This window comes from Pseudogymnoascus verrucosus, assembly GCF_001662655.1.
Source record: "Pseudogymnoascus verrucosus strain UAMH 10579 unplaced genomic scaffold scaffold_62, whole genome shotgun sequence".
Classification (NCBI taxonomy): Eukaryota; Fungi; Ascomycota; class Leotiomycetes; order Thelebolales; family Thelebolaceae; genus Pseudogymnoascus; species Pseudogymnoascus verrucosus.
The window spans coordinates 20,548-45,252 of record NW_017263713.1 but is presented as its reverse complement, the minus strand read 5'-3'; the positions used below and the strand labels follow the sequence as shown (position 1 = coordinate 45,252).

The 24,705-nt window shown below is 47.3% G+C and overlaps 9 protein-coding genes across 9 annotated transcripts; 7 read left to right on the top strand and 2 right to left on the bottom strand.

Moving 5' to 3' along the window:
• The first annotated feature begins 17 nt into the window (after positions 1 to 17).
• On the top strand, positions 18 to 2,173 carry GUF1 (Translation factor guf1 mitochondrial). Its single transcript, XM_018278982.2, has one exon. The coding sequence runs from the start codon at positions 57 to 59 to the stop codon at positions 2,022 to 2,024; it is 1,968 nt and encodes a 655-aa protein (XP_018126224.1). The 5' UTR covers positions 18 to 56; the 3' UTR covers positions 2,025 to 2,173.
• On the top strand, positions 2,174 to 3,462 carry VE01_09568 (uncharacterized protein). The gene is made up of 4 exons (XM_059464079.1): positions 2,174 to 2,767; positions 2,810 to 2,939; positions 2,981 to 3,207; positions 3,252 to 3,462. The coding sequence occupies exons 1-4, from the start codon at positions 2,459 to 2,461 to the stop codon at positions 3,354 to 3,356; spliced, it is 771 nt and encodes a 256-aa protein (XP_059319315.1). The 5' UTR covers positions 2,174 to 2,458; the 3' UTR covers positions 3,357 to 3,462.
• Positions 3,463 to 4,896: 1,434 nt separating this feature from the next.
• Positions 4,897 to 5,165, top strand: VE01_09567 (uncharacterized protein; the record flags this gene model as incomplete). The annotated part of the gene is made up of 2 exons (XM_018278980.1): positions 4,897 to 5,104; positions 5,158 to 5,165. The coding sequence occupies 2 exons, from the start codon at positions 4,897 to 4,899 to the stop codon at positions 5,163 to 5,165; spliced, it is 216 nt and encodes a 71-aa protein (XP_018126169.1).
• Positions 5,166 to 5,546: 381 nt separating this feature from the next.
• VE01_09566 (uncharacterized protein) lies at positions 5,547 to 7,510 on the bottom strand. The gene is made up of 6 exons (XM_018278979.2): positions 7,039 to 7,510; positions 6,684 to 6,960; positions 6,554 to 6,595; positions 6,403 to 6,499; positions 6,157 to 6,332; positions 5,547 to 6,105 (listed from the first exon to the last, which is right to left on the bottom strand). Exons 1-4 carry the CDS (start codon positions 7,491 to 7,493, stop codon positions 6,410 to 6,412), a joined length of 864 nt encoding a protein of 287 aa, XP_018126170.2. The 5' UTR covers positions 7,494 to 7,510; the 3' UTR covers positions 5,547 to 6,105; positions 6,157 to 6,332; positions 6,403 to 6,409.
• Positions 7,511 to 8,415: 905 nt separating this feature from the next.
• On the top strand, positions 8,416 to 11,313 carry VE01_09565 (uncharacterized protein). The gene is made up of 2 exons (XM_018278978.2): positions 8,416 to 8,577; positions 8,644 to 11,313. The coding sequence occupies exon 2, from the start codon at positions 8,653 to 8,655 to the stop codon at positions 10,825 to 10,827; it is 2,175 nt and encodes a 724-aa protein (XP_018126225.2). The 5' UTR covers positions 8,416 to 8,577; positions 8,644 to 8,652; the 3' UTR covers positions 10,828 to 11,313.
• Positions 11,314 to 12,030: 717 nt separating this feature from the next.
• Positions 12,031 to 12,907, top strand: VE01_09564 (uncharacterized protein; the record flags this gene model as incomplete). The annotated part of the gene is made up of 2 exons (XM_018278977.1): positions 12,031 to 12,240; positions 12,506 to 12,907. The coding sequence occupies 2 exons, from the start codon at positions 12,031 to 12,033 to the stop codon at positions 12,905 to 12,907; spliced, it is 612 nt and encodes a 203-aa protein (XP_018126226.1).
• Positions 12,908 to 12,999: 92 nt separating this feature from the next.
• On the top strand, positions 13,000 to 13,434 carry VE01_09563 (uncharacterized protein; the record flags this gene model as incomplete). Its single annotated transcript, XM_018278976.1, has 1 exon — positions 13,000 to 13,434. One exon carries the CDS (start codon positions 13,000 to 13,002, stop codon positions 13,432 to 13,434), a length of 435 nt encoding a protein of 144 aa, XP_018126174.1.
• A 5,116-nt stretch (positions 13,435 to 18,550) lies between these two features.
• Positions 18,551 to 20,151, bottom strand: VE01_09562 (uncharacterized protein; the record flags this gene model as incomplete). The annotated part of the gene is made up of 4 exons (XM_018278975.1): positions 18,551 to 18,918; positions 19,067 to 19,187; positions 19,239 to 19,463; positions 19,984 to 20,151. 4 exons carry the CDS (start codon positions 20,149 to 20,151, stop codon positions 18,551 to 18,553), a joined length of 882 nt encoding a protein of 293 aa, XP_018126175.1.
• A 1,014-nt stretch (positions 20,152 to 21,165) lies between these two features.
• VE01_09561 (uncharacterized protein) lies at positions 21,166 to 24,419 on the top strand. Its single transcript, XM_059464078.1, has 5 exons — positions 21,166 to 22,115; positions 22,352 to 22,857; positions 22,908 to 23,396; positions 23,470 to 23,611; positions 23,667 to 24,419. The coding sequence occupies exons 1-5, from the start codon at positions 21,975 to 21,977 to the stop codon at positions 23,820 to 23,822; spliced, it is 1,434 nt and encodes a 477-aa protein (XP_059319316.1). The 5' UTR covers positions 21,166 to 21,974; the 3' UTR covers positions 23,823 to 24,419.
• The last annotated feature ends 286 nt before the right edge of the window (positions 24,420 to 24,705 follow it).

Below are 24,705 nucleotides of genomic sequence, written 5' to 3'. Positions count from 1 at the left end.
CGACCGCCCAAGGGACCAGCACGACAAAAGCACATTCCCGTCGCCAGCAGCCCTTAATGCGGCGATGTCTCCGCCCTTTCATCAGGCTCATTAGCTCACCGCTTAGTAGCGATGGCACCTGCCTGGCCTTCAATCGCACATTTACGACATCCATAGCGCGGTGGGCGGCTCCCCCCTCGAAACCCAAGACCGACTTGGAACGGCGAATCGATGCGATACCCCTCGAACGGTTCCGAAATTTCTGTATCGTGGCACATGTCGACCATGGAAAGAGCACTCTCAGCGACCGGCTCTTGGAGCTTACCGGCACGATCGAGAAGGGAGGCAACAAGCAGATCCTAGACAAGCTCGACGTCGAGAGGGAGAGGGGGATTACTGTCAAGGCGCAGACATGTAGCATGCTGTATAATTACAAGGGGGAGGACTATATGCTTCATCTAGTCGATACGCCAGGCCACGTCGACTTTCGCGCCGAGGTCACCAGGTCATATGCGAGTTGTGGAGGGGCTCTGCTTCTTGTGGATGCCAGTCAGGGCGTACAGGCGCAGACCGTCGCTAACTTTTATCTCGCCTTTTCCCAAGGCCTGACACTTGTCCCTGTTGTGAACAAGATCGATCTGCCCTCTGCCGACCCTCCCAGGGCACTCGAGCAGCTCGAGAGCACGTTTGAACTGAAGCCGGAGAATGCGGTTCTCATCTCCGCCAAGACTGGACTTAACGTCGAGGAAATCCTACCAAAGGTCATCGAACAGATTCCGGCGCCTGTTGGAGATCACCTGAAGCCACTGCGGCTGCTTCTTGTTGACTCTTGGTACGATAACTACAAGGGTGTTATTCTACTCGTCCGGATATTTGACGGCACAATCAAGGCTGGAGATCACGTTGTTTCGTTTGCGACTGGGCTCAAGTATATTGTTGGGGAGGTTGGGATTATGCATCCGCTGGAGACGCCGCAAAAGTCACTTCGCGCGGGCCAGGTGGGGTATATCTACTTTAATCCGGGCATGAAGCAGAGTAAGGACGCCAAGGTGGGTGATACGTTTACGACAGTCGGCTCTGAGCGTCTTGTGGAACCGTATCCGGGTTTTGAAGAGCCAAAGTCGATGGTTTTTGTGGCAGCATTTCCCGTTGATCAAGGAGAGCATGGCCATCTCGAGGACAGTATCAACCAGATCGTCCTCAATGACAGGAGTGTGACGCTACAAAAGGAGTCGTCTGAAGCACTTGGCGCAGGCTGGCGTCTTGGGTTTTTGGGGACACTTCATTGTTCTGTGTTTGAAGATCGATTGAGACAAGAGCACGGAGCGAGTCTCATCATCACTCCGCCGACTGTGCCTTTCAAGGTTATCTGGAATACCGGCAAGGAAACGATCATCCAGAATCCCGCATTGTTTCCTGATGGCGACGAGGGTAGTTCAAAGGTTGCGGAGCTGCAGGAACCATACGTGGAGGCGACCATTACAATGCCCGAGGAGTACCTTGGCAAGGTGATTGAGCTTTGCGAGGTTAATCGGGGGATACAGCAGAGCTTGAACTTCTTTACATCGACGCAGGTCATTCTGAAATATCTCGTCCCGCTAGCGCAGCTTGTTGACGACTTTTTTGGGAAGTTGAAAGGGGCGACGCGGGGGTATGCCTCTCTCGACTATGAGGATGCTGGGTGGAGGAAGAGTCAGATTGTCAAGATGCAGCTTTTAGTGAACAAGGTGCCAGTTGATGCCGTATCGCGGGTGGTTCACACGTCGCAGGTGGATAGGGTCGGCAGGCAGTGGGTCAAGAAGTTCAAGGAGCATGTCGATAGACAGATGTACGAGGTGATTATCCAGGCGATGGCGGGGAGGAGGATCGTTGCGCGAGAGACGATCAAGCCGTTCCGGAAGGATGTGCTGGCGAAGCTGCACGCGAGCGATATTTCGCGGCGAAAGAAGCTGCTGGAGAAGCAGAAGGAGGGAAGGAAGAAGCTGAAGGCGGTGGGGAATATCACGATTCAGCAGGAGGCTTTCCAGAAGTTCTTGGCAAAGTAGTGTAGTATAATGTACGGAGAATAGATGTAGCCCGTTGTGTCCGAGGTCGTTTGTGATTGGTTGTCGGTGGGGCCTAGTATCACGGAGGTTCTGTAAAGTCCGGCCCTTGCCTTATAACTTGGTTTATCATACTGAGATTAGATGTCCGTTAGGGACTGAACTGAAAGGCCTGATTTTATTTATAATATACCGAGACTGATATCCACTTCGCGGGCTTGGTTTCGTTTATAATATACTTGGACGGATGTCCACCTCGCGGGCCTGATTTCTATATAATTCACCGCGACGCGACGCCCGCGCCATCAGACCTGAGTTCTCCACGATCATTTACAACGACTGCGACGGACGCCTGTGATTTGTCTACCATTATTTACAACCACTGCGACGAGACGCCTAGGAATTCTCTCCGATCCATTTAAAGCCACTACGACGACATGTCCACCTCTTCAGCCCCTATGGGCGTCCCGCCTGCTATATTCGGCGGGATCCCTTCACGTCAGGTTGATATTCCCATCAGCGCAGTTATCATCGCATGCTACCTTGCCATCGGCGCCACACACATGACCATATTCCAGAAGAATCGAAGAGCAGGGAGGAAGTTCACGCCGAGCGCGCTTTGCTTTGGATTCAGCATGTCGAGAGTGGCAACATTTACCATGCGGATTGTATGGGCGACGAGGCCGAGCAACCCAGATGTGACGATTGCCGCCAACGCGCTGGTTGCTGCCGGGGTGATCTTGCTGGTGAGTTTGTCAAAATGAGAGTCGACAGTTCTAATTTGATAGTGGTGCATTAATCGCGTCTTCGCAACGAGGCTGCTCGGTGAATATCATCCACGGCTGTACTCGAAACCCGTCTTCGAATTTGCCTTGCGCCGGCTCCCATATGTCATCATTATATGCTGCGTTCCTATGGGTGAGTACTCTCCGTGGTCGTTGGCGAAGCTAACATATCAGTCCTCGTCGCCATGGTGCTGCAGTTTAAGACGACGAATCCGCATATCCGCGTTGTTACGGGGATCCTCCTCAAAGTTGTCATTTCGTTCTTCGTCGCCTTTACCTTTTCGCCGTTCCTCGTGCTCGCCATTACAATGCTGCTCCCGGCAGAGGTTGAGGGAACGGGAAAAACGAGCACGAAGGTGGCCGTCATCGTTGTCGCCACGACGTTGCTGTGTTGGGAGCTTGTGAGTTGTCGTGGGATGGGTTTGGGCGTGGCTAATATTTTCAGGGGATGAGAACCGCGACGATGTTACAGCATCTTCCTGCGAACGCCGCGCCATGGTATGTTTTCGCGATGGGGGTTGAACTCGCTGATTTTGTACAGGTATTATAGCAAGCCTGCATTTTACGTGTTTGTGCCGGTTTTCGAGCTTGCCGTTTCGTGTATGTACGCGGCTGTTCGTGTCGATCGGTTGTTTTATGTAGAGGGGAAGGCGGAGGGGAGGGTAGTAGGGGAGGAGAAGGGGGAGAAGGGGGAGAAGGTGGAAATTATAACTTAGGGGGGAATGTGTTACATGCGCTGTATTTGAGGCGTTTATCCTACGTTTTCTGCTCGAGAGCATTAAATGTATGTTTCGATAACATTAAAGTTAAAAATTTATCGCGCGACTGTTCATAGGATGTAGTACTATCTGAATAGGCGAAAAATGTTGTTTGAGGGGATTGAAGTTGGATTTCGAGAGGATCGAAATAAAAAAAAAGGTCGTGCTACCTATAGACGCGCAAAGGGGGTCCGTCGAGAGGCTCGAAATTGGATTTCGAGGGGATCGAAATGGAAATGTCATGCTATGCCTTATGTGTAAAAAGGGGTCCGTCGAGGGGATCAAAGTCGGTTTTCGAGAGGATCAAAACAAAAATGTCACCTTACTATACTGTCGATTCATCGTTTAATACTACAGTGCTAATAATATTTAAAGCTGGGTTACTTAAAGACTAATGGTTTATGGTTAGCATGGCGAGTTTATCCTAATTTATTGATCTAGGGAGCCAAGCTAATAAAAGGATAGGCCACAATAATCATGAGTCTCCTGCTGATTTTATCTTCGATATTCATACCTCACATGTGCTACGAGGTCTTCCTTATTATCCACATCTGCCTGTCTATCGCCACAATCGTGGGTTTGTTTTAGTATGAAGACTGTCTTGATGAGATGCACCATGTTGACTGTTCCTAGCCATGCTAAGATTTTCGATAAAGCTTACGATGGTTACTTATGGCCTTTGGTAACGATATGGGTACTTGACCGGCTTTCCAGGATCATCCGACAAGTATACTGTAATATCCATGTTAATCGATCTCTAGATATCCTCCAAACCATGTCCACAGCAACATATAGCAAAGAGGCCGATTTGATTAGACTCGAAGTCATCCCGGGCTCGGAGAGTCTCAAGCCGAAACCAAATTAGCATTACTACCTTTACCAACCACTAAAGTAGAGAGGGTGGGAGAATCATCCTTTCACTCTAGCTGGCTAGGATAAATTGAAGACGATGAACCAATTATTTCAAATACCAAAACTTCGCCAAGGACTAAAGCAACTACTTATGACGACGTTTTACTAGCAAGCGCATCATTAGGTCCCTTCTCTAACTGTGAATCCGTGTTAACTAATTCCGCCCAGCCACAACCTCAAGGCCGCTACAAATTCCTCTTCTACGTCCGCCCATCCACAGGATGAACCAAACGCCTCCGTGACGAGTGCATCAAACACCCCTCCGGGCAGGTCAAAACTCGCATACTCCTAGAAGGTCCCTACGGTGAGACCACGCCCTTGCATCACTTCGAGAATATCGTTCTTCTCGCAGGTGGAACGGGCATTGCTGGTGCTTTGCCGTATCCCAAAGAGCACATTGCTCATTTGGCAAAAGGCACAATGGTTACGCACAGCATCACTCTTGTCTGGGCTGCTAAGCAAGCGGCTATGTTCCATGACTTGGCGGCGAGGGGGTTAGCACCGGTGTTGAAACGAGGGGATATTGAAGTCTCATTCTATGCTACCTCGAATCGCAAGAATGGTCTTGTGGATGGGAACTTGATTGATACGGTTCAGCAAGTAAAGGATTATCTGGTAGTGGAGGTGGGTATTAATTACGGTAGACCAGATGTCATAGGCTAGGTGCTGGAAGTCACTCAGGAGATTAAGGAGGCAGGGAGTCAAGACGGACGCATTGTAGTGCTTGTTGTGGTCCGGCTGGGATGGCAGATGAGGCAAGGGGCGCGGTGTATGTAGCGTTAAAGAGTGGGACGAGGTGGGTAGAGTATATTAAGGAGTCTTTTGGATGGTGAGGGTAAAATAAACTTTTAGGCTAGTGGTACGCACAGCACCTTCTTGTTATTTGGCTATACTACTATCTATGCTAGGCTGCTCTTTTAGTAAGAGTATTATCTTAGTAGTTTAGTTATAAACGCGGTTTTTAGTTGTAAGGCTTATCTACTGTCGAAATTCAAGCGAAACCTCAAAATGGTAATTAAAGACGGGGATATAGGGGCTCGATAAGACCGTGAATTCTAGAAAACATTGGCATTGGGTTCAAATCTATCATGACTATTTGGTCACGCCCGCTACAGCCCCCCCCTTTCTTCACTTGTAATCATCTCCATGCTCCAAGCCCAGAGTCGTTCAGCCAATTCTTCATTCTTCGCTGCTTCAGAAAGCTTAGACTCCGTAGCATCCCAGCTATATCCATACCAGAACTTTCCAGCCAGTGGACCTACATCGAAGTACCTGCCACTTAAATTTTTAGAAGCGATATCGAGGTCTGTAGCGAGAACGAGAGTTGTAAGCGCGCCGGTAAGCGGAGGAATGCTAGTCATTCGAACGATAGATGAAGTTACGAACGAAAGCCATGGAGGGAGGGAGGCTGAGTCGGTGGAGGGAGCTGTGCCAACCGTTCCTGTCGCGTTGTAGGAGAGTCAGATTGATCGTTTTCAGACTTGAAGACAAGGAAGAAAGTTATGAGGCTGAAAAGATGTAATACCTGGGTTTAAACAATTCACAAATATATTGGAATAGCCTAACTCCCGAAGATGGGTGGCCAGGGAACGTGTATAGAGTATGTTTGCGAGTTTAGAACGCGCGTATCTATTTAATGTATTAGTCGCCTCCCTGCCAGGCTAAGATATTAGAACTAACCTCTGCAAACTGCTTTGAACATCCCCAAAGCTTTTGAGCTCCTTAACCCCTTCTACTTTCAAATCTTTGAAATCGATAATATCAGACGATGAAGGCTTATACATAGCGTGTGCATGCGAGGATACCACCACGATCCTGGCTTGCCCAAATCGAATTGATGTCTTTTTAATAATATCCTATAAGTTAAGTTACAGATTCAATATAATGAGTTATTTGAAAATTAACCTGATAGTTTGAAGGACGTACCAGAAGATTATAGATGAAGACAAAATGACCTAGATGCTAGTATGAAGATGTTCAGAGATGCCCACAACGAATACATAGTCACTGGGCTTACGTTTGTCTGCAACTCCCGTAAGTGATTTGCTAGCTGACTTATATAAATAGATAAACTCACCGCAAATTGTATCTCAATCCCATCTTTCGAAAGCGTGCATGGCTGAAATTAAGAGATGTGTTAAGACTTTCAATTACACCCAAAGCGACTCTATCATCTTTAGACGGGCAATTGACAAGAAAGAACTTACCACAACAGCAAGTCCCGCGTTAGCAACGAGCACATCAAGCCTCTTCTCCATCCCTAGAAACTGCTTCGCTGCTATAACGCAGCTCTTCATATCCGACAAATCAAGTTGTAGGAACTGGAGGTTGAGCGAAACCTTAGAGCCACCTCCATCATCCAAAATGTCCTGGGCTTCTTTTACAAGTTCATCAAATTTGGTCTTAGATCGCGATGCGATGTAGACTTTGGCATTGTGTTGAAACAATTGGAGGGCGGCTTCCTTCCCTATTCCTGATGCACCTCTGGAGATGAGATGTTAGCTGAAAGAGCACTAGGACTCTTATAGGGAATTGCAAATTTGGGGATCAAATCATACTAACCCGGTGATTATAACGACTTTTCCCGAGAGATCTGGGATTTCATCGACCGAGAAACGTTTTGAGTACGGCTTCATACTGCGAGGAGATTCAGGGGTAGTGAAAGTCAAGTTAAAGACAAAGAAGTTCAATTTGAGGGGAAATATCCAACACACAGTGATGAAACGGCAGGTAGATATATATGGCAGTTGACCTTGTTCGTTGCACATGCTCATCGGGCACCTGCCTGCGACGGTCTTTACGGTGTTTGCGGTCTTAAGTGAAAGTGGAGCTTTACTGTATCCCCGTGCATGGCGGTTCGTGGGCAGAAGAAGGTCCACAAATGGCACCGAAGTTTGGCATTTGCGACGGTCACGATTCGAGAACCCACGCCACCATAACAACATTAGGCCCAAGTCGGTTGGCCATTCCAATACACGAGAGGGCTCCGAACTAGGGAAGAAGACGGCCGAAGGCATGTCATATTGTATCCATGTCTTCACGCAGTTAGTCATCAAATTTAATCGCCCCCTACCCACGATTTGGACGAGTAGTATGGTGTCCCATGTGTAATATTATGTACTTGCTTGCTAGTGTTGGTTGATTTAGGCGGGTTATATTTTGACGAATAAGAATGTCGGCCTCACGCAATGGCTTGCTGCTATTAGGCAATCTTTATTGTGCTTATATGCAAGGCCTATGGTTTATTTATCTGAGAGCCACCTATACGAAGTAGATTCTAGGATACAGTGGGTGGTAAGCTCCACAACTCAGCCTACCCCTCATTGGCATCTTACTCCTTCTTATGTCTTGTCTTACACTAACCTCCCTTTTAAAAGCTGGTGATTAATTCTAGGATGCAAATGGAAGGTGATGTGCAGTTTATTTGAGCTTAGAAGCGTCGTTCACAGTCCTCCATAGTCCTTCATAATGTCAAGCAATTATAATGGAGTGTGATTGCGGACAGGTGACAAGTCGCGATACATGCTCAGGCCATGAATCCAGGCGTCGAAGCACCACGTGGGGTGATACTGATACGATGGCGCACTTACTAAGGATCGCTCTTAGTGCAGTGCAGTGCAGTGCAGCGCAGCACTTCATGCTACTCATGGTGGTAGCCCTTGCCCCTGGTCTCCGGCCAGAAGTAGTTGACATTTTCAAGGTTATACCATAAGCGCTGTAGGATTAAAGGTTACCTGTGGTTTCTGGACGCTAGTGGTAGCAGAAATGTTTTTGCCGTGAATCCAAACTAGGGCAGCGACGTAATGACCGTACTAGATCGATTTTGGTATGTGCTCCATTTTTAGCCACCTTAGGTTGACACCGTTAGGCGAAGATCGGCTATTGAGATCCGATTATCTAATTAGGTTATCATCCTGACTTTATTCAAACAAGTGGCGACAATTACTGATACCATTCGCCTTCATTATATGCACGTAGCAGGAACAGCTCATACTCTCTTATGGGATAGCCGATTAAGCTGAGCTCCCCACGGAGGCTTGTCAGCTGCGGTAGGCCTTCCGATCTTTATCCTTAGCTCGCTCGTGGACTCTGTAGCCCAGGGTAGAATCCCATCAACTGCGACACCCTCTCGCAAAGGATAATGTAAAACTTACTAACGCGTTTTAGCTTCCTATTATGGAACACCAAAGTGAGAGTGGGTGCGCTCCACCTCCACCTCTAGCATACCATTTTGTCAGACAATCTGGCCGCAAGATAGACGAGTCGACACGCAGTAGCATTCGATCCCATGCAATGAAGGAGTTTCGGAACAAGCAGCGTCAACAGAAACAATTAGGAACTGTACAAAATGGCCAGCAATCTATTACAGAGTTCAACCCTAGCCCATGCCGATGCTTACCTCAAGTTCAGATTTCTTCGGCTTCGTCAGAACAGTACTCAGGCACACAGAGGGTGGTGGTCCCGCCTTTGACTTCCATGTCATCGGTGTCCGGGCACTGCTACTACTGCGGCGGGGTACAATTAATAGGAATGTTCCAGCCACAAGAGGTGGATGTCGTGCAGCAATACTCCGTCTCTGGACATACCTTTGCCGCCGCAGCTGACTTTGATCTTTTCAACTCCATTACAGATCTATCTCAGCCTCACACCACACTGAAACAATCTAAACACGTTTGTTACAGGTTGCGCCGAGTAAAGTGTGACGAGTCGAAACCAGCATGTCTACGCTGTTTGAATCTTGATTTAGAATGTGCACGCCGGCAACCCTCACCTGGTCCTCGCCCACTTAAATGTCGCTCTGTACAGCCAAAGAATGCGAGTCCCTCCACTCTAGTTTCAAATACACTGTCAGGAAGGCTCTTTGAGACGGAGCAGGAGTACCAATATTTCGACTTATTCTCCACAAAAACTGCATTCGAGGTTCTCCCAACCTTCGATGCCGAAGCGTTGCGTCGCATATTGTTGCAAGCATGCGACTCTGAAGTTTCTGTTCGATATGCCATCGTTGCTCTAGGAGCACTCGCCAAGAAGTCCGACACAGCTGGCCCCAGCTCTGTGTCTCGTAACGCTTGTGAGATGAGACCTGTCCTGTATTATCAGGATGCACTTCTGCAATACAGCAAAGCTATCAAATACATAAGGACCGCTGTTTCCAGTGAATGCCAGAATCTTAGGACAACATTACTTTGCTGCTTTTTGGTCACGATGTTTGAGGCAGGCCTCGGTAATGACAGGTTAGTGGTGGATCAGATTCAAACCGGTATTTCGTTGTTACGGGATTGGAGATCGCAATATGCCGATGCGCATAAGCACGCTTTGGGATTATCATCACCAGCTCCTAAGGTCATTGAAGACGACATTTTTCGAGCTTTTAGCCGCTTAGAAATTCAGACACTATATACCCTAGATGAGAGATTTCTGGGTCGACAGGCTTGCCTAAGCAAAGATGCCAACAGTGCACAGCAAATTGGAGACGAGGATTTCCTAAGAAGCGGTACACAAACTCTTCAAAAAATGCCCAGAGTTTTCACCACTTTTGCACAGGCGCGAAAATACCTGGAACTTATCATGAAATGCGCCATTATCTTACATCGCCTGAACATTATGGTGTGCCACCGGACAAACAATTACTCTGTCAACTCACCATTTCTTCGCTTAGCAACGGTCCAGCATCCTACAAATGCAGCTTGCTCATCCGCGAACGGATCCAGCCACACGGATTCCTTACCGCTTCCTCAGAGGTTGGCTTCCTATCAAGCAAACAACATCTCAGGGCTATCTCAATGGTCTAAGTGCTTTCAGGCTTTCTCCAAGGGAATATTTGAGCAGGGTCGAAGGGAGTTATCAGCAGCCGATACACTCTATCTGCATTCAAAGATGGTTCATATTGAGTTAGTGACCGCACTTTCATTCAGCCAAGCCGTGTTTGACGACTTTACTTCCGAGTTTGAAGATATAGTAACTTTATCACAAATGCTACTCAAGACCAACTGGATACACCAATCAGCCACTATTTGCTTTACCTTCGATCTCGGCATCATTTTGCCTCTTTGGCTAGTAGGCATCAAATGCCGCGTGAAGTCGATCAGACGACAAGTAATCTCCTTACTGCGCTTACACCCACGTAGAGAAGGTGTCTGGGATAGCAAATTGGTAACTAAAATGATAGAGTGGATCATGGAAGTTGAGGAGGAGCAAGATCAAGGTGACACTATTCCGGTTTGGGCAAGGACACACGGAATATTGTGGTCTTTCGATATGGAACAGCGAACAGTGTATTTGGTATGTCAGCACAAGAGATATGAGTGGTCTGATGAACTTGTTACAAGGCAGACTAGGATTGCATGGTGAGTCTGAAACGACTATATAGATATTGCATTTTGTCACGTGATGCACCGGATTATGCTGGCAACGATTCTAGATCAAAGAACCATACACTATTTAATCTAGTTGCAGTTAGATAGGAGGCAACCTAGGCGGTTAGACAGGAGGCAGAGAGGGGGGTAGAGGAGGCCGAGGAGGTGGAGGCAGAGGAAGAAAACGGCAGAGAGGCAGAAGCACATTGCAGGGAGGGTCACTAAAGAGACGGCGGACTAGGTGTTTAGGGAGAACACTACCGCTAGGCAACAGAGAGGGATCTAATGGCAAGGGGCAGCTAACAGAGGAGGGGAACAGGAGCAATGCAGGGTCGTAGGGCAAGGTCCTAGACCTACTAGCAACGCTAGGAAAGGGTGGTGTCACTCTAGGCAGTAACGACTAGGATTAAGACGATAACGTGTTCTAGTTGTTATAAGTGAAATGTAACATATATGTAGATTATATAGAAAATACAGAGGGTATGCTATAGTAAAATTAAGTAGTTTGTTAGGTGTGTAGTAGAACTAGCAGGCTAAGAGGGCGAGTAGAATAGGACTGAGACTATATAACATTATAATATAATAGACTTTGTTTAATTGTTATATATAACATTTATACAAATAAGATGTAACTATCTATATAAGTTAGTGTAATATTAATATTAAAGAAGAATATTAAATCCATCTTAAAAGTAGTATAGTATAGAGGTAATACACATAATAATACTAACTAGATATAGTAAGGAAGGGGTGTAAGTTAACATTATTCAACTTAGACTACATTTTAGAGAGTAGTATAACATAGACTAAAGGCAACTTATTATAATTAACCATTAATACTATTATTAAACTTTAGGACTATAGACATACCTGGGAAAATCGAAACACAACACACACAACGCCAATAATCCTAGACGTCAACCCTAAAACCACCCCGCACGAAGCCAGATCCAGCCAGGAAACCAGGAACCCTACACCTCAAGCAGTCGTAGCCGGACCAACACCCCATCACGGGAATTCCGCGGGGGAAACAGACGAGAATAATCACTATTCTCACATTCCGCCCATATAACACCCCAACGACACAACCACCACTAGCACCAGCAGCGGTGGTCACAACCACGTCCCACAGAATGATTTAATTCGCAACTTATATACCCCACCTACACACACGCACACGCACACATAAACCAGAAAAATGCCACCACCGAACCGCCCACAGTCTCTCCCATCGCCGCCTTCAACGGATAACGACGCAGCGCACAAGACGGTGTCTAAGCGGACGAAGATGTCGAAGCCGGGACCGAGGGGCGCGAAGAGAGTGATGGCTGCTACGACGGCGGCGGCGGCGGCGCCGCCGCCGAGTAGGAGTCGGAGTCCGGAGATGAGGGGTGGGAGGCAAAAGAGGGTGTGGAAAGCTTGTGAGAGGTGTAGGATGAAGAAGGCGAAGTTTAGTTGTGACTTTTTCTACTAGTTTCTTGTTTTTTTTGTTTGACTGAGGAGGGTTGGTTTTTGGTGGGGTGGAGATTGGAGAGGAGTATGAGAGTGTGCATGTGAGAAAAATGGGGGTGTCATAAGATGAGAAATAAGAAGAGAACCGCGGGGATGAAGACAAGAAAAAACTTGCCAAAACCAAACCAAACCAAAGAACCACACTAAACCCCCCCCCCTAGTGCAACGCCGAATCCCCCTGCAAACGCTGCCGCGACGACGGCCTCGTCTGCACAGCCGGTCACCGCAAAAAAGCCGAATTCAAGCAGCTCCCGCGCGGCTACGCCGAAGTCCTCGAAAACACCCAATACGCCCTCATCGCCACGGTGCACAAGCTGTACGCCATGGTCATAGCAGGCGAGCAGTGGACGCTCGACTCGCCCGTCGTGAATGCCAGGGGGCAGCCGGTGATTCACGATATTGCGGCCAAGTTGGGGTGTATCCGCCCTGATCCGTCGAGTGCGACTAGTGGTGCTGCGAGTGAGTCTCCGGCTGATGCGGGGGAGTTTGTGGAGTTGCAGAGGAGACTGGAGAGGGAGGAGCGGGCTGGGGGGGGGGGGAGATGGAGATGGGTGGGATACTGAGCGCTGCGACGATGACGACGACCACCACCACAGCGCCAGAGAGTCAATTCGGGGATGACTCGTTCTGTGATAACCTTTACCCCGGCCTCGACATGGAGGATAACTTTGGAGATGTCGATGGTGGCGGCTACGGCGACGTCTCCCCATTTGCAGATGTCTCCGGCGGCTCCCCATTCACAATGGATACCCTGCAGTCCCTACAAACCGGGGCGTACGAAGATTTCATCTCCGCCTCCTCCGCCGCATCACCTGCTCCTCTCCCCTCCTCCACTGCTACCGTGACCGCGGGGTCATCACAGATGCGCATCCAGACTCAGCAGCTTCAACTCACGCCCCGAGGGCAGCAGCAGCAGCTGCAGGTAGTGCTGAGAGCGCAGCAGGCGAGGCAGATGCAGATTCTCCAACAGCAACAGCAGCAGCAACAACAACAACAGACCCTAGGTTTCAGGGACCAACAAAATCAGTGGGCTGGCCCGGCGGCGATGGAGGAGCAGATGAGGGCGTTGATGGAGGGGGGGGTTGTATAACGCTGCTGCTGGTGCTGGTGCGGGAGGTGGAGCGGGGATTGGGATGGGGGGGATGGGGGGGATGGGGGGGATGGGGATGGATGCTATGGGGGGCACTAATGACGACAGTACCCTTGAGGATGTTATTTCACTCACAACTTCCTGCTTCTACCCCACAACATCTTCCTCTTTAACTCTACACAAAATCGAAAGTCGTGACAATCACAGCAATACTATCCAAACCGCTTCCTCGAGACCGTAGTAAGGCTGGCAGTCGAGAAAAGTCGTTTTAAGGTGGGCAATAAGTTAATGTTAATGTAAACGTACGCGAATGCCTTCCAGGCTGTGGTGACGAGTTAATGTGCCTTGTGAGTTATCTTCTTCACCTCCGCACCGGTGGTAACGTAATTCTGAAGCAGGTTATTTTAAGACATCGACCATTACCGTCTAATGGCTATAATGATGCGTCACATTCAGGCTTGTTTCGGGACATCACTCCCGTCAATATGTGCTGGCTTGCTGAGGCAGAATGAAAGCCCAACGCGGGTCATAAGTATGGTTATATCGAAGCTGATGACCTAAAAAAAAAGTGTTATGTAGGACAACACGCCTTTATATGGAACAATATCATTTTTAGGTGGACTCTAGGCGCTAACCTTGCATATGCTCGGATGCAGCCGCCCCTAGCAGGGAAATCTTTCGTGTATATGGCGGGGTGAAGTGGCGGGGTGGTCCCCTGATTATTAGGGTCAGGGCAAAGCCCATCAACATTTTAATAATCTTCAAACATGAAAATTGATTTATGGTATCGAGATATTTTCAGTAATCAGGTATATATAGGTTTGTCCCTTTGATGAAATTTCAAGCTATCGACGACAGTCTACTTCATGTCATATTCACTTTGCGATCCTTGCTCTTCCTCATCGGTCTTCTTCAGCACTTTTTAACATTTGCCTTCTTCCATCCACATCTACCTATTATCTCAAAGCCATTTCTCATTCATATTAGGTTAGGATTACGCACAAAGCTGTAGGAGGCTCTAATAAACGGTTTTCTCAATTTTTTTATGTTTATAGCCGCGGGAAAGGGGGAAATGAAGATCTCAGCCTCTAAATGGTATTTTGGATGTGGTAGTTTAGACCCATGTTCTCCACCCCCACCCCCTTTTACATAGGCAGGATCCGCTCACCGCCTAGAATTATGGCTAAAATACTAACAGCCTCCTAGCTAGGTTCGGTTGATTAGGGACACCTCATCTGCAGATGAGATTCCTAGTAGGTAAGACAGGACGTCCTGGACGTGGGAGACACAAGATGGACAATGAAGGTTCGATGCGAGAAGTATTACCGACTTCATGGTGGATGTGTACAAGTATGATTAGATAGATAGGATGATGGCGATAGAGTTAATTAGTTTAAGTCACAGGCGGGCAAACCCCAACAGTCGCACTTAGACGCAAACATACTAAACAAACTAGAGGCGTAATCAGAGAGAGCCTTCGGGAGGGTTCGATGGTTTGAAACGAATGCAAATGATGTTCTAAGGATTGCCTATTCGGCTTAGCGTAGACTTGCCGCACAAAGTGCGCAGTGGGCCCGGGTTAGGACTAGGCGCCAGCATAGAAGCAGCCACCTACTTCGGCTACACGACGCTTGGTAAGGTACCCGCATAAAGCGCGCAGTGGACGCCACCGCCACCACGAAAACCCCAGTTCGGCTACACGACGCTTGGTATCCGCACAAAGCGCGCAGTGGATCCGACATGGCACTACCCCACCCCAGACCTCGCAAACATCGCATTCTCCAGGAGGAAACCAAGACACAATCCTAGCTTGTCATCCTCGATAGGTGTAGGCAGCCCTCACTGTTTACAACTGCAGCTCTTATCCTTCTGTGTATGACCTCGTATTCCCATTTGACTTCAACTTCGATAATAGTGACTTGAACGACATTTAGCTCTAAGTCAATCAAATATCTAGGGAGTAGGTGGCTTTTCTATGAGCTTTTAATGCCTTTTGGCGGCGTCAAAAAGGACTAGTAGAATGGATGTGAAGATTAAAGATAAGAAGCGGCCTTGCGTCACGTTGTAGCTGGTACTGAAAGTTGTTGATGCTGAGATGTCAGCCCTACCGGTGCTTCGGATACGCGGTTTGGGTCACATCCTTATAAACCAGGCGCATGTCTACCAGTTGGACGAGAGAAAAGAGACAAAGCGAGCTGACAATAAAGTAATTGCTTTCCAACGCCTGATGACTGAAGTTCTCAGACATCACAAAGAGCACGATAAAAGACACAATCCTAATACGGATTGTCTAGAGACAGCACGGTCGTCCAGCTATCAACCGGTTACAGCTTAATGACAACTAGTCATACTTTTGTCATGATTGCTACAAAGAAAAACTTCAGCAAACTCCCAAATGAAATTATTTGTCAAATTGCAGAGGTATTGTGACTCTCTTCTGAAAAGTTGTAACGACTGACTGGGCAGAGCCTTGGGAAAAGTGACCTACTTAGATTTCGTATCACGTCCCATAGAATCAACCATTGTTGCACTACTGTTGTGCACCACCGAATCTCTAGCGAGCTGATCGTTACAACTTCTCGACCGTACCTGCATCATGCTATCGAACTTTGTCTGCACCAGGCGATTCAAGCCTGCATAAGCCTCGGAGTTCCTATCGAGATAAAGAATAAGACCGACGAGACTGTTCTACATACTGCAGCACGAGCAAATTGTTTGAAAGCCGTTCAGCTGCTATGCTGTGCTGGTGCAGATGTAAATGCTCACAATCTGCATGAATGGACACCACTCCTGTTGGCCGCGAGGTATGGTCATCTTAAGATTACTAAGCAGTTGTTGGCATTTGGAGCGATAGTCAACTTCAAGGGTTTTCATGGCTGGACTGCATTGCATCTCGCCTATCACTATGATCATTTAGAGATAGCGAGTCTTCTTCTTTCAGCAGGGGCTGATGAGAACATTCGGGATAATGATGGAATCATGGCACATCAAAACTTCAATAAACAATGTTGGGGAAGCGGGGTGCGTGGGGCAAAAATCCGATTATATGATTAACTTCGCATAAATTGATTCTCGTAACCCTCCACCCCTCTTTTCCCTCCTCATTTCCAAAACCTTCCTCCTCGTCTACAACCCAAAAACCCTCCCGCTCCCCGCCCTGACCTCCCTACGACTGCATCCTCACTGCCTCTATCAAACTCCCCTTCTTTTCCCCATGATCTACCAACCACCAATGCTCTTCAACCTCTTGTACCGACCTCGTATCGAACCCCATAAAACACCGCTAACTCTTCTTGCGGCTTCAATCCATCATTTGGTATCATCTTCTTGCCTCCCACGCGTCGAAAATGTCGTACACAAATCTTCGTTCCAGCCCTGTTGCCATAACATTCTTGACCATGTGCCTCTTCTCTAAATGACCCCCCACCGACCCTAATCCAACCCCCAGCATGCATTCCTTGCAAATCAACCTCTAGTACTCTTTATTTGCCACACATAACCTCACCAACTCTGCCTTCACTGTCTCTATTGTTTGCCTTTCGCTGTCGCCCATCGTTGCATCTTACACTGCTTTACTTGGTCTCGTCGGTATAACCTATGCTTTCTAACCCTGACCTTGCTGGGTTATATACCCTACCCAACCCCCTCATTTTCACTCACCCTAATCCTGTCCCTCACTCATGTCTCACTGCCATGTATGTTTCGTGCTGCATGCGTCACCGTCTCGAACATATACAATACCCGCCAAACCCTACCCGCCGCCCTCCTGGGCGGGCTTCGCCTGGATGGATTTGGGTTATGGGTTGGAATGTGCTTACTCCTTCCCCACTTCCTTTTATAACTCTACCTTTACTATTAACCCTTCCTTATTCCGTGACCTCTCCCGGTGTCGCCATCTTATGCTCTCTGACCTCTGGAGTGGCTGTCGCCGGGCTTCACCGGAATGGGCTCAACTATGCTCCCTTCTACACCAAACCCTTGCCTTCATTGCTAACCATAACCCTCACCCTGTCATCTCAATATTAACTTAACCCTTTCATGAAACCATTACCCATCCTTTGCTAACCTCCTATGCTGACCTCATGTTGCTAAATCGACATGTACCGCCAATCTCGAAAATGTATCCACGTCCATGCTGACAAAAACTCCAAACTTATTTCGAACGCCCAATATGTGCTTGTCATCATTAGTCCCATTGTTCCCATTTCTCGCACAATCGCCCCATCCTACATCCTCCACCCGACTACCTAACCACTCAACCCCTAATCGTGGAATACCCTCCTAATTTTCACCCCATCATTTTATTACTCATCCTAAACAAATCCTCGCCCTAACTCTCTCCATGAACCCTACCCGTGATTGGTATTATACGTACATTATATCAAATCTAAATTTATTATTTTGTATTTCACAAATAAAATTGAAAAATAACCCAACTTTCACCTTTTATTAATTGAACTATACAACCTTTCTATATCTTTTATCTAATAATATTATTCCTGTCAACTAATTATTCTAACTCTCTTCATCTAAACGCTGGCTGGCCAGCTTTTTGAACACTCTGATCAAATTATTCCCTTCGATCCCACCCCACTCAACCTTCTTTCCCAACCACTGCCTTTCTGACTCTATATCGTCCCGGATGTCATATCAGTCTCTATCTGCTAATTTGTATAATCAATCCAACGGTGCTCCCTAATCGTCATCATGCTCTAAAACGCCAGCATAATAATATTTGGGTATTGACACTCCTAACAATCTAAAGCTCGCCATTTTAGGCGACTGCAAAGCATGACAACGTGTAATCTATTATAATGAGTTAGCACAAGTCCTCCACACATTCTTTCGACTATTGCAGGACAGTTAGAAGATTACATTAGCTAGACCTAGACGAATAACAGAGTTCTAAAGCCCATCGATAACTATTACCAAACTTAAGACCTCTCTAAAATGTTTTCGTATCATAATCCACCTTACAATTCCTGCTGCTCCCTTAAAGCATAAATTCTGAGAAATTTACCAGCTAGAAGTCGAAACTCGTCTGCCTAAAATTATCTGCGGTAACCGTATTTAAGAAAGCTCTAAAATTGAGTAGCTTGTTTCTAGGAGCACTCCATTAGGGCCATTTTTGCAAGATGCTAGGAGTGCCAGAATTTGGATCTAAACTGTGCACGAAACTGATGTAGTACGATTGAATTGAAAAGGCTGCATTTCCCAGCGTAATACCAAACGCAGGCAATAAATCTGTAGCGTGGAATGTACTGAGGACTGGGAGGCCGTAGAAATAAGTACTGATGTATGACCACGTCGGGATGTTTGGTTTGACAGTTGCAGCTAGCGTAAGGACGAGACGACGTGTGAACACAAACATGTAGTCGCTAGTAATGGCAGCGATGGTTTTATACTGCGGGTAGATGTTGTTAAGTGGACCGGTGCGGAAAGGGGAGCCAGCAGAGACATCGTCAGGGTAGGTATCCACAAAGCCTTAGAGTACAGCGCGAGGTGTGTTAGGGAATGTGTAGGCAAGATGGTCCACTACGTTGGTAGAGTTTTGGAGATTAAGGCTGTAGGTGAACAGTGTGCCCTTTTTTTTGTTGAGTTCCGTAAATAAATGGGACTGGGGCATATTTACCTGACTTCAAAAGATTTTCAGGCGTGTCAGTGAAGAAAATACCGTCCCGACGTAGTAAGTAGGTATTTATAGGAATGTTGGCATTGCTGGATACATTAAGGAATGTGGCATAGTCGAGATTCTAGAGATAGGATAGAGTGTCTGAGGCACTGGAGCAACTAGCATTTTGCACGATTATGTTGTAGCGATCCTCGGTGCGGCTCTCATTAACTGCAGCTGCTAGTAAAAGAGAACCACTATCCATGATTGCACCACAAAAAAGCGGCTTTCTTTTGTAGGTGTGGTTGCCATTCTTGTAAATCATGTAGGAGAAGACGGAGGCGGATCCTGCAGACTCTCCCCAGATTGTAACCTTTAAAGGGCCACTACTAAACGAAGCAATGTTATCTGCAACCCACTGACAAAAGACGTTAGCTATGTTAGTAACAATACCTAAAAATCCTCACCTGAAGAGCTAGCCGCTGGTCTCTTATGCTAAGGTTCGTAGACCCATCTGCTAAGACCTCCTTGCCGGATAAAAATCCGAAGGCTCTAAGACGATAGTTGACAGCCACGAAAATTATGTCGTTTTTTTAGGAGACTGAAGTTGAGATTAACGAAGTTCCATCATAGATTTGCGTTAAACCAGTTGTGAATCCTCCACCAAAGATCCAAAATAGAACTGGGAGTTTTAACAATGATGTGGCAGAAGATGGTCTCTAAACGTTAAGAGTTAAGCAGTCTTCTGGTGAGTCGCTTTCAAGGGCAGCTGGAGTCACAGGGAGGCTACCTAGAACCCCGGTTGCATTAGTACTAAGCTTAGTAGTATCCACCCGACTTGCGGTGCCTTAGGGGCAAGCACGGGGCGTGCCCGTAGCAACGATAGTTCCGAGGTCTGATGTGATTGACTGTGGTGGCTTTAAGCGAAGTGCCCTAACAGGAGGCTTAGCAAATGTAATGCCCATGAAAGAATCCACGCTAAGGAATGATGATCCGACAACATTCCCGATACTAAGCCTGACCTTAGGACCGACTCGTTTTTCGGTTGATGGTGCAGCAAGAGCAGCCGGAAGAAGTACGACGGCTAAGAGGTTAGTGCGAACCATTATAGATAGCCTCAAGCGTTTGAGTGATAGCTGTTGTGTAGGTACCTAGCAATTTCTAAAGGACAGCTGTGTCTTCTTAAATAGCCTAGACTCCCCGCACTTGAAACTCAGGTCTTTCCTCCCACCCCGTACCCCGCAAAAAAGGTAAATTGACCATTAGACTCACTAATAGATCCCTGAAATAGTTGGCTAATATGGAAAGTATTACACAAACTAAGAGAAGTCAAAGATGCTCGCGACAGCGTGCTGAAACTACTTCCCCTACCAAATAAAGAATCTGCACAGTAAAAGCAAATGTCGGAGAGGTAGTAATTTCATTGACCTATCTGCACGACAACGAGAAGTTTAGTTAATTATTCAGTCCTTGAACCTGTGGTAACAATCTGCCCCAGCTTTCCGGCTGACAGGGAGATCTCGATTTGTCAAGAGCGTTCTAAACCCAATCCCTTGACTTCAGCTAGTGCCAGTTGATATGCCAGACCACGGCACAAATGCCGCGGTTTTTATTGTACCAACGGAAGTCAATCCCATCGAGAAGATACAGACCAATCTACATGCTAGGGGTGAGAAAATGTGAAGTTGTTACCTGTGGCTTTGGAGCGAACCTCTACTGGACGCGCTAAAAACACGGAGCCGACCCGGCTTGCTCCACAATTTCCGCCGACTGCCTAGGCCAAATTGATCTGCACAACGAATCTTCGGGAAAATGATGTAGCGAGAGCGGGGTACTTAGCGCAGAACCACTGGCACGGTCCATGGGTTAGCTAGCGCTAGCTCGGACTAAGTCATTTCGCAACATTATTTTCCCTACTATAGAGACAGTGCGTCGTAACTTCTAGAGCCGGTGTAATTCAATTAGGCATCAAGATACGCAGCCTACCGCTTCGTATGACTCATCAGTCCATTTTGGAATCATCTTGTGGCTTTCTGGTAGTATTTCCTTAGCAGCAGGATTTAAGAATATTAAGATGTATATAATAGCTTGAATACTCGTCAATACCACATGCTTTATACACTAAATTGACCGGTCTACTGCTTTTGTAACTGTGTTCTCTACTTACGACTTTTACCGCTATCCACAACTACGGTTCTATAGCTTTTTGCAGAGAGACCATTATTTCACGTGAATGAGGCTCTGCTACTAGTTGTAATTACGGGTTACTGCCAGTGATGAGCTAGTAATTACTGCATGTGGGTTTTCTCTACGGCCGTAATACTGCAGTACTTTACCGGTTCTTATTACCCAAACTGATACTACCACATAACTTGTCTCGAACACATCCTCCGCCCCTAGGGTCTCCTCGAGCCGAAGCATACCGCGATGGAGGGAGATACGGAGAGATTCTAGCATATACACACATTTCTGGATTTCCGGCATAGTTAAACCCTGGTGTATCTTGAGCTGGTAAAGAGATGACTATACATGCTTAAGGTTACCGGGAGGTCATGTGATGTGTGAACTTAGTTGATTCGCATATTTATTCTACAGTAGTACATACCCTGTTTTATAGTGCTTCATGCCATATAGGCACCACTAGGCTACAGCTACCAAGATATAATAATGAGTTGTTACGCGGTTAGGTCACATTGCATCGATGAGGAACGTGATCAGATGCTAGACGATCAGATGCTAGACCCTCAACACCACTAGCGTGCGTTAGCGTTGGAAGCAACCACTGGCTATATTGCAACGTTCCTCTTGCCCCTAAATATCGTCAACCCACCTCCTAGCATCACCTAATGTGCGAATCTCCGTACGGTGGATCTCAGAGTTCGAAAGCAAGCAGTCGACATTGAAAGTTTAGCAGCCTCTGTTGGCTGTGATGGCTACCACGGCCGACCTCAATGACCTCCAGGCCGAAAGTCAAGGCAGTACTGCCAGGATGGTGCGTGCAAGGCAGCACCAACAGCAACCAGTGCGCAACGGAATTGTCCGCGCATGTATAGCTTGTCGACAGATGAAGGTGAGATAAGATGTCATCGTATAATGCGACCCGGCCCTTGACGTTGTTTTGCTCTCACGTTAAGCGGTTTGGTTGGACAGAACTCCATAGCATGTCTGCTTGTGGTTGGCCAACTTACAGAATGTCGTCCACGGTCGTCCCTTTATCACTAGATTTGAACCTTGAAATATGAGACTGAGTCTGCTTTTGGATGTTCGGAAGATTATGAGAATACCTTCAGCTGACAATGGAAAAAGATGAAATGTGTTGGCGCTGATAACCCACCCTGCGCCAAGTGTATCAAGGCAGGCAGAATATGTCAACCCCAATTGCCTGCACATGATCCCTACCAATATGGTCAACCTCATCCTCAAGCTCATTCACATTCACCGCGTCATATAAGTCGTAGGTTATCGAGCAATTCAGCTTATGAGTTAGAGCGCCCCATAAGGGGCCATGGCATGGTCGACACGATCCCCCGACCAACCACCCAAACACTCCAGAATCAGCTACCACACTCTCTCTTTGCCCAAAGAAGGGGAAGCCATGCGGGTCTCCCATCAATATTTTCTACGCCGCCAGTAGATGTACTGAACAATTCAAGTCCTCAGACGTCTGCTCCAACTCTGCCTACTGAAACTCCGAAAAAGCGAAAGAGATCTGAGGTGACAAGCGAGGGGCTGGAACTACCCTTGCCAAATATCCGGCTATCCGAGGAGCAGATTGCGCTTCCGTGGCAAGATATACGGGACATGATCATCATGCAAGTGGACTAGCGAAATCCTCATTCGTCCAATGACTGATTATATTCAGGTTCCGGGAAAAACTTCTTCCGTTCATACCAGCACTCCTTCCAAAAGATTTCCAGGATATAGGCGTCCTTATTGAGACAGAACTCAGTCTCGCTTACTCCATCTGTTACGTCACAGCACGCTTTCTGCCCGGTGGTAAAGCCATCCAGGAAATTTTGCTACCTCGTCTCTTGCAGTTTCTAACAAGGATCGTAACAAGTAGTGGCAGTAGAGCTAGTGAGATTTCTACCTTCAAGGCTGTACTTATCCTATACGTACATGCGAATTGCTCGCCCTCCACCTCTCAGCTGGCACAACAAAATCGTACTGGGCAAATATTATACTGGCCTCTCAAGTCACTCATGGAAGTCTGTGCATCACGACTGTCGTTGCACAGTTCGATACAGGATCTAAAAATGGAGCTACGGGCGACGACGTCGGATACAATAGTTGACTCGCCAAGTTTCCAGCGATATATGTATTGGCTTCAATTGTTCATCATGTCACACTAGTGCGTACTGGCCCTGTTAAGGACCTCATTTATGTGGTTGTCAATTTTTGTCACGTATTCTGACGCTTTTTAGTGCTTCTATAATTAGTGGGACACCTCCGAGTATTCGAATAGACTCGACCATTCGTGCAGCACCAGCACTATTACAAGAAATTGGACCGAACTCACAGATGAGGCTATTTGGCGAGGTTGAGCTCTGTCTCATATGGGAAAAGGTTAGCCAATGCTTGATATCGGGATAGGTGTTTTTCTCTATTAACAGGAGGATAGGCAAGCGCAGAGCAAAAGCAGTTGGGTGAATGGTGGTGTCTCCCGGATCCGACTGATGACATAGATGACATTGCAACGGAGGCAATCTTAACAGAGGCTGGCAACGCAATTGATGCGTGGTATGATAAATGGGGAAGCTTCATTCGTAATGGTTAGCACACTCCTCTAGCACCCTCTATGATACTCATACTGGACATCAGATGATGGCGTCGGAGCGGTTCTTGACCTGCTTGGTCGCTACGCCCGCTTTTGCATTAGCAACTTCGTAGTGCGCTGCCTTCCAAATTCATATCATGGTCTATCATCCCGACAGAAAGACCGCGTACGGGGTTGCGTAGCATGCGCGAACCACGTCCTCAACTGGCCGCTCAACCTGCGTCCAATCCAGAAAGAAAAACTACGCTACGTCTCCGATTCGGGTAGTATCATGCTCAAGTTTTCTGCCTTGTTTATCATTGCAGGTTGTCAAACTTTTTCGTCCTGTATTCCTAATGTCTCCCAATGTCTTGAGAACGTCAGGGCCGTTGGGCAGCTGATAATTGACCTGGCAGGAGATCAGAATTCCAACGCACATACTCACGGCAATCTGATAATTGATCGTGCAAAGGCGTTGAGTTTGAGTTTGGAGCAGAGCGATTCCCAGGAGACATTCACTGGGCCAACTTCGGAGAATGAGCAGCTCATAGCTGATCTAGAACCTCAGACGGATGAGATCTCTGATATATTAAACGCGAGCTTTAATGGTAGTGAAGCACTAGGCTTCGACTCGGTCTGGGACTTCTCGATATTACTACCTAATACTTGGTAATTTTCAAGAGAGGTACATCAAACCGTACTGTGACGACCTTATCTGCCTGCCTTTCCCCTTGCTTTTCCGCCTCTGTGGGGTTGAATTCACATCCACCTCGCCGCATTGACACTTCCATACCTTAAGCCGATGTTAAATCATCTAAGCACTTCACCAGTAACGCCCGAGGATTCATTCCGCTCATCTCGGATAACCACCGCGAACTCCCGGGCGGGCTAATCTGCCCAGACG

Coding starts and splice junctions, on each gene's coding strand:
- GUF1 (XM_018278982.2), top strand. CDS start 57: ATGCGGCGATGTCTCCGCCCTTTCATCAGGCTCATTAGCTCACCGCTT.
- VE01_09568 (XM_059464079.1), top strand. CDS start 2,459: ATGTCCACCTCTTCAGCCCCTATGGGCGTCCCGCCTGCTATATTCGGC. Junction 2,768..2,809: donor CTGCCGGGGTGATCTTGCTG/GTGAGTTTGTCA, acceptor CTAATTTGATAG/TGGTGCATTAATCGCGTCTT. Junction 3,208..3,251: donor CGTTGCTGTGTTGGGAGCTT/GTGAGTTGTCGT, acceptor TAATATTTTCAG/GGGATGAGAACCGCGACGAT.
- VE01_09566 (XM_018278979.2), bottom strand. CDS start 7,493: ATGCCTTCGGCCGTCTTCTTCCCTAGTTCGGAGCCCTCTCGTGTATTG. Junction 6,961..7,038: donor AAAGTCGTTATAATCACCGG/GTTAGTATGATT, acceptor TCTCATCTCCAG/AGGTGCATCAGGAATAGGGA. Junction 6,500..6,553: donor GGATTGAGATACAATTTGCG/GTGAGTTTATCT, acceptor CGGGAGTTGCAG/ACAAACGTAAGCCCAGTGAC.
- VE01_09565 (XM_018278978.2), top strand. CDS start 8,653: ATGGAACACCAAAGTGAGAGTGGGTGCGCTCCACCTCCACCTCTAGCA.
- VE01_09561 (XM_059464078.1), top strand. CDS start 21,975: ATGGCTACCACGGCCGACCTCAATGACCTCCAGGCCGAAAGTCAAGGC. Junction 22,858..22,907: donor ATACGGGACATGATCATCAT/GCAAGTGGACTA, acceptor GATTATATTCAG/GTTCCGGGAAAAACTTCTTC. Junction 23,612..23,666: donor TCTGTCTCATATGGGAAAAG/GTTAGCCAATGC, acceptor ACAGGAGGATAG/GCAAGCGCAGAGCAAAAGCA.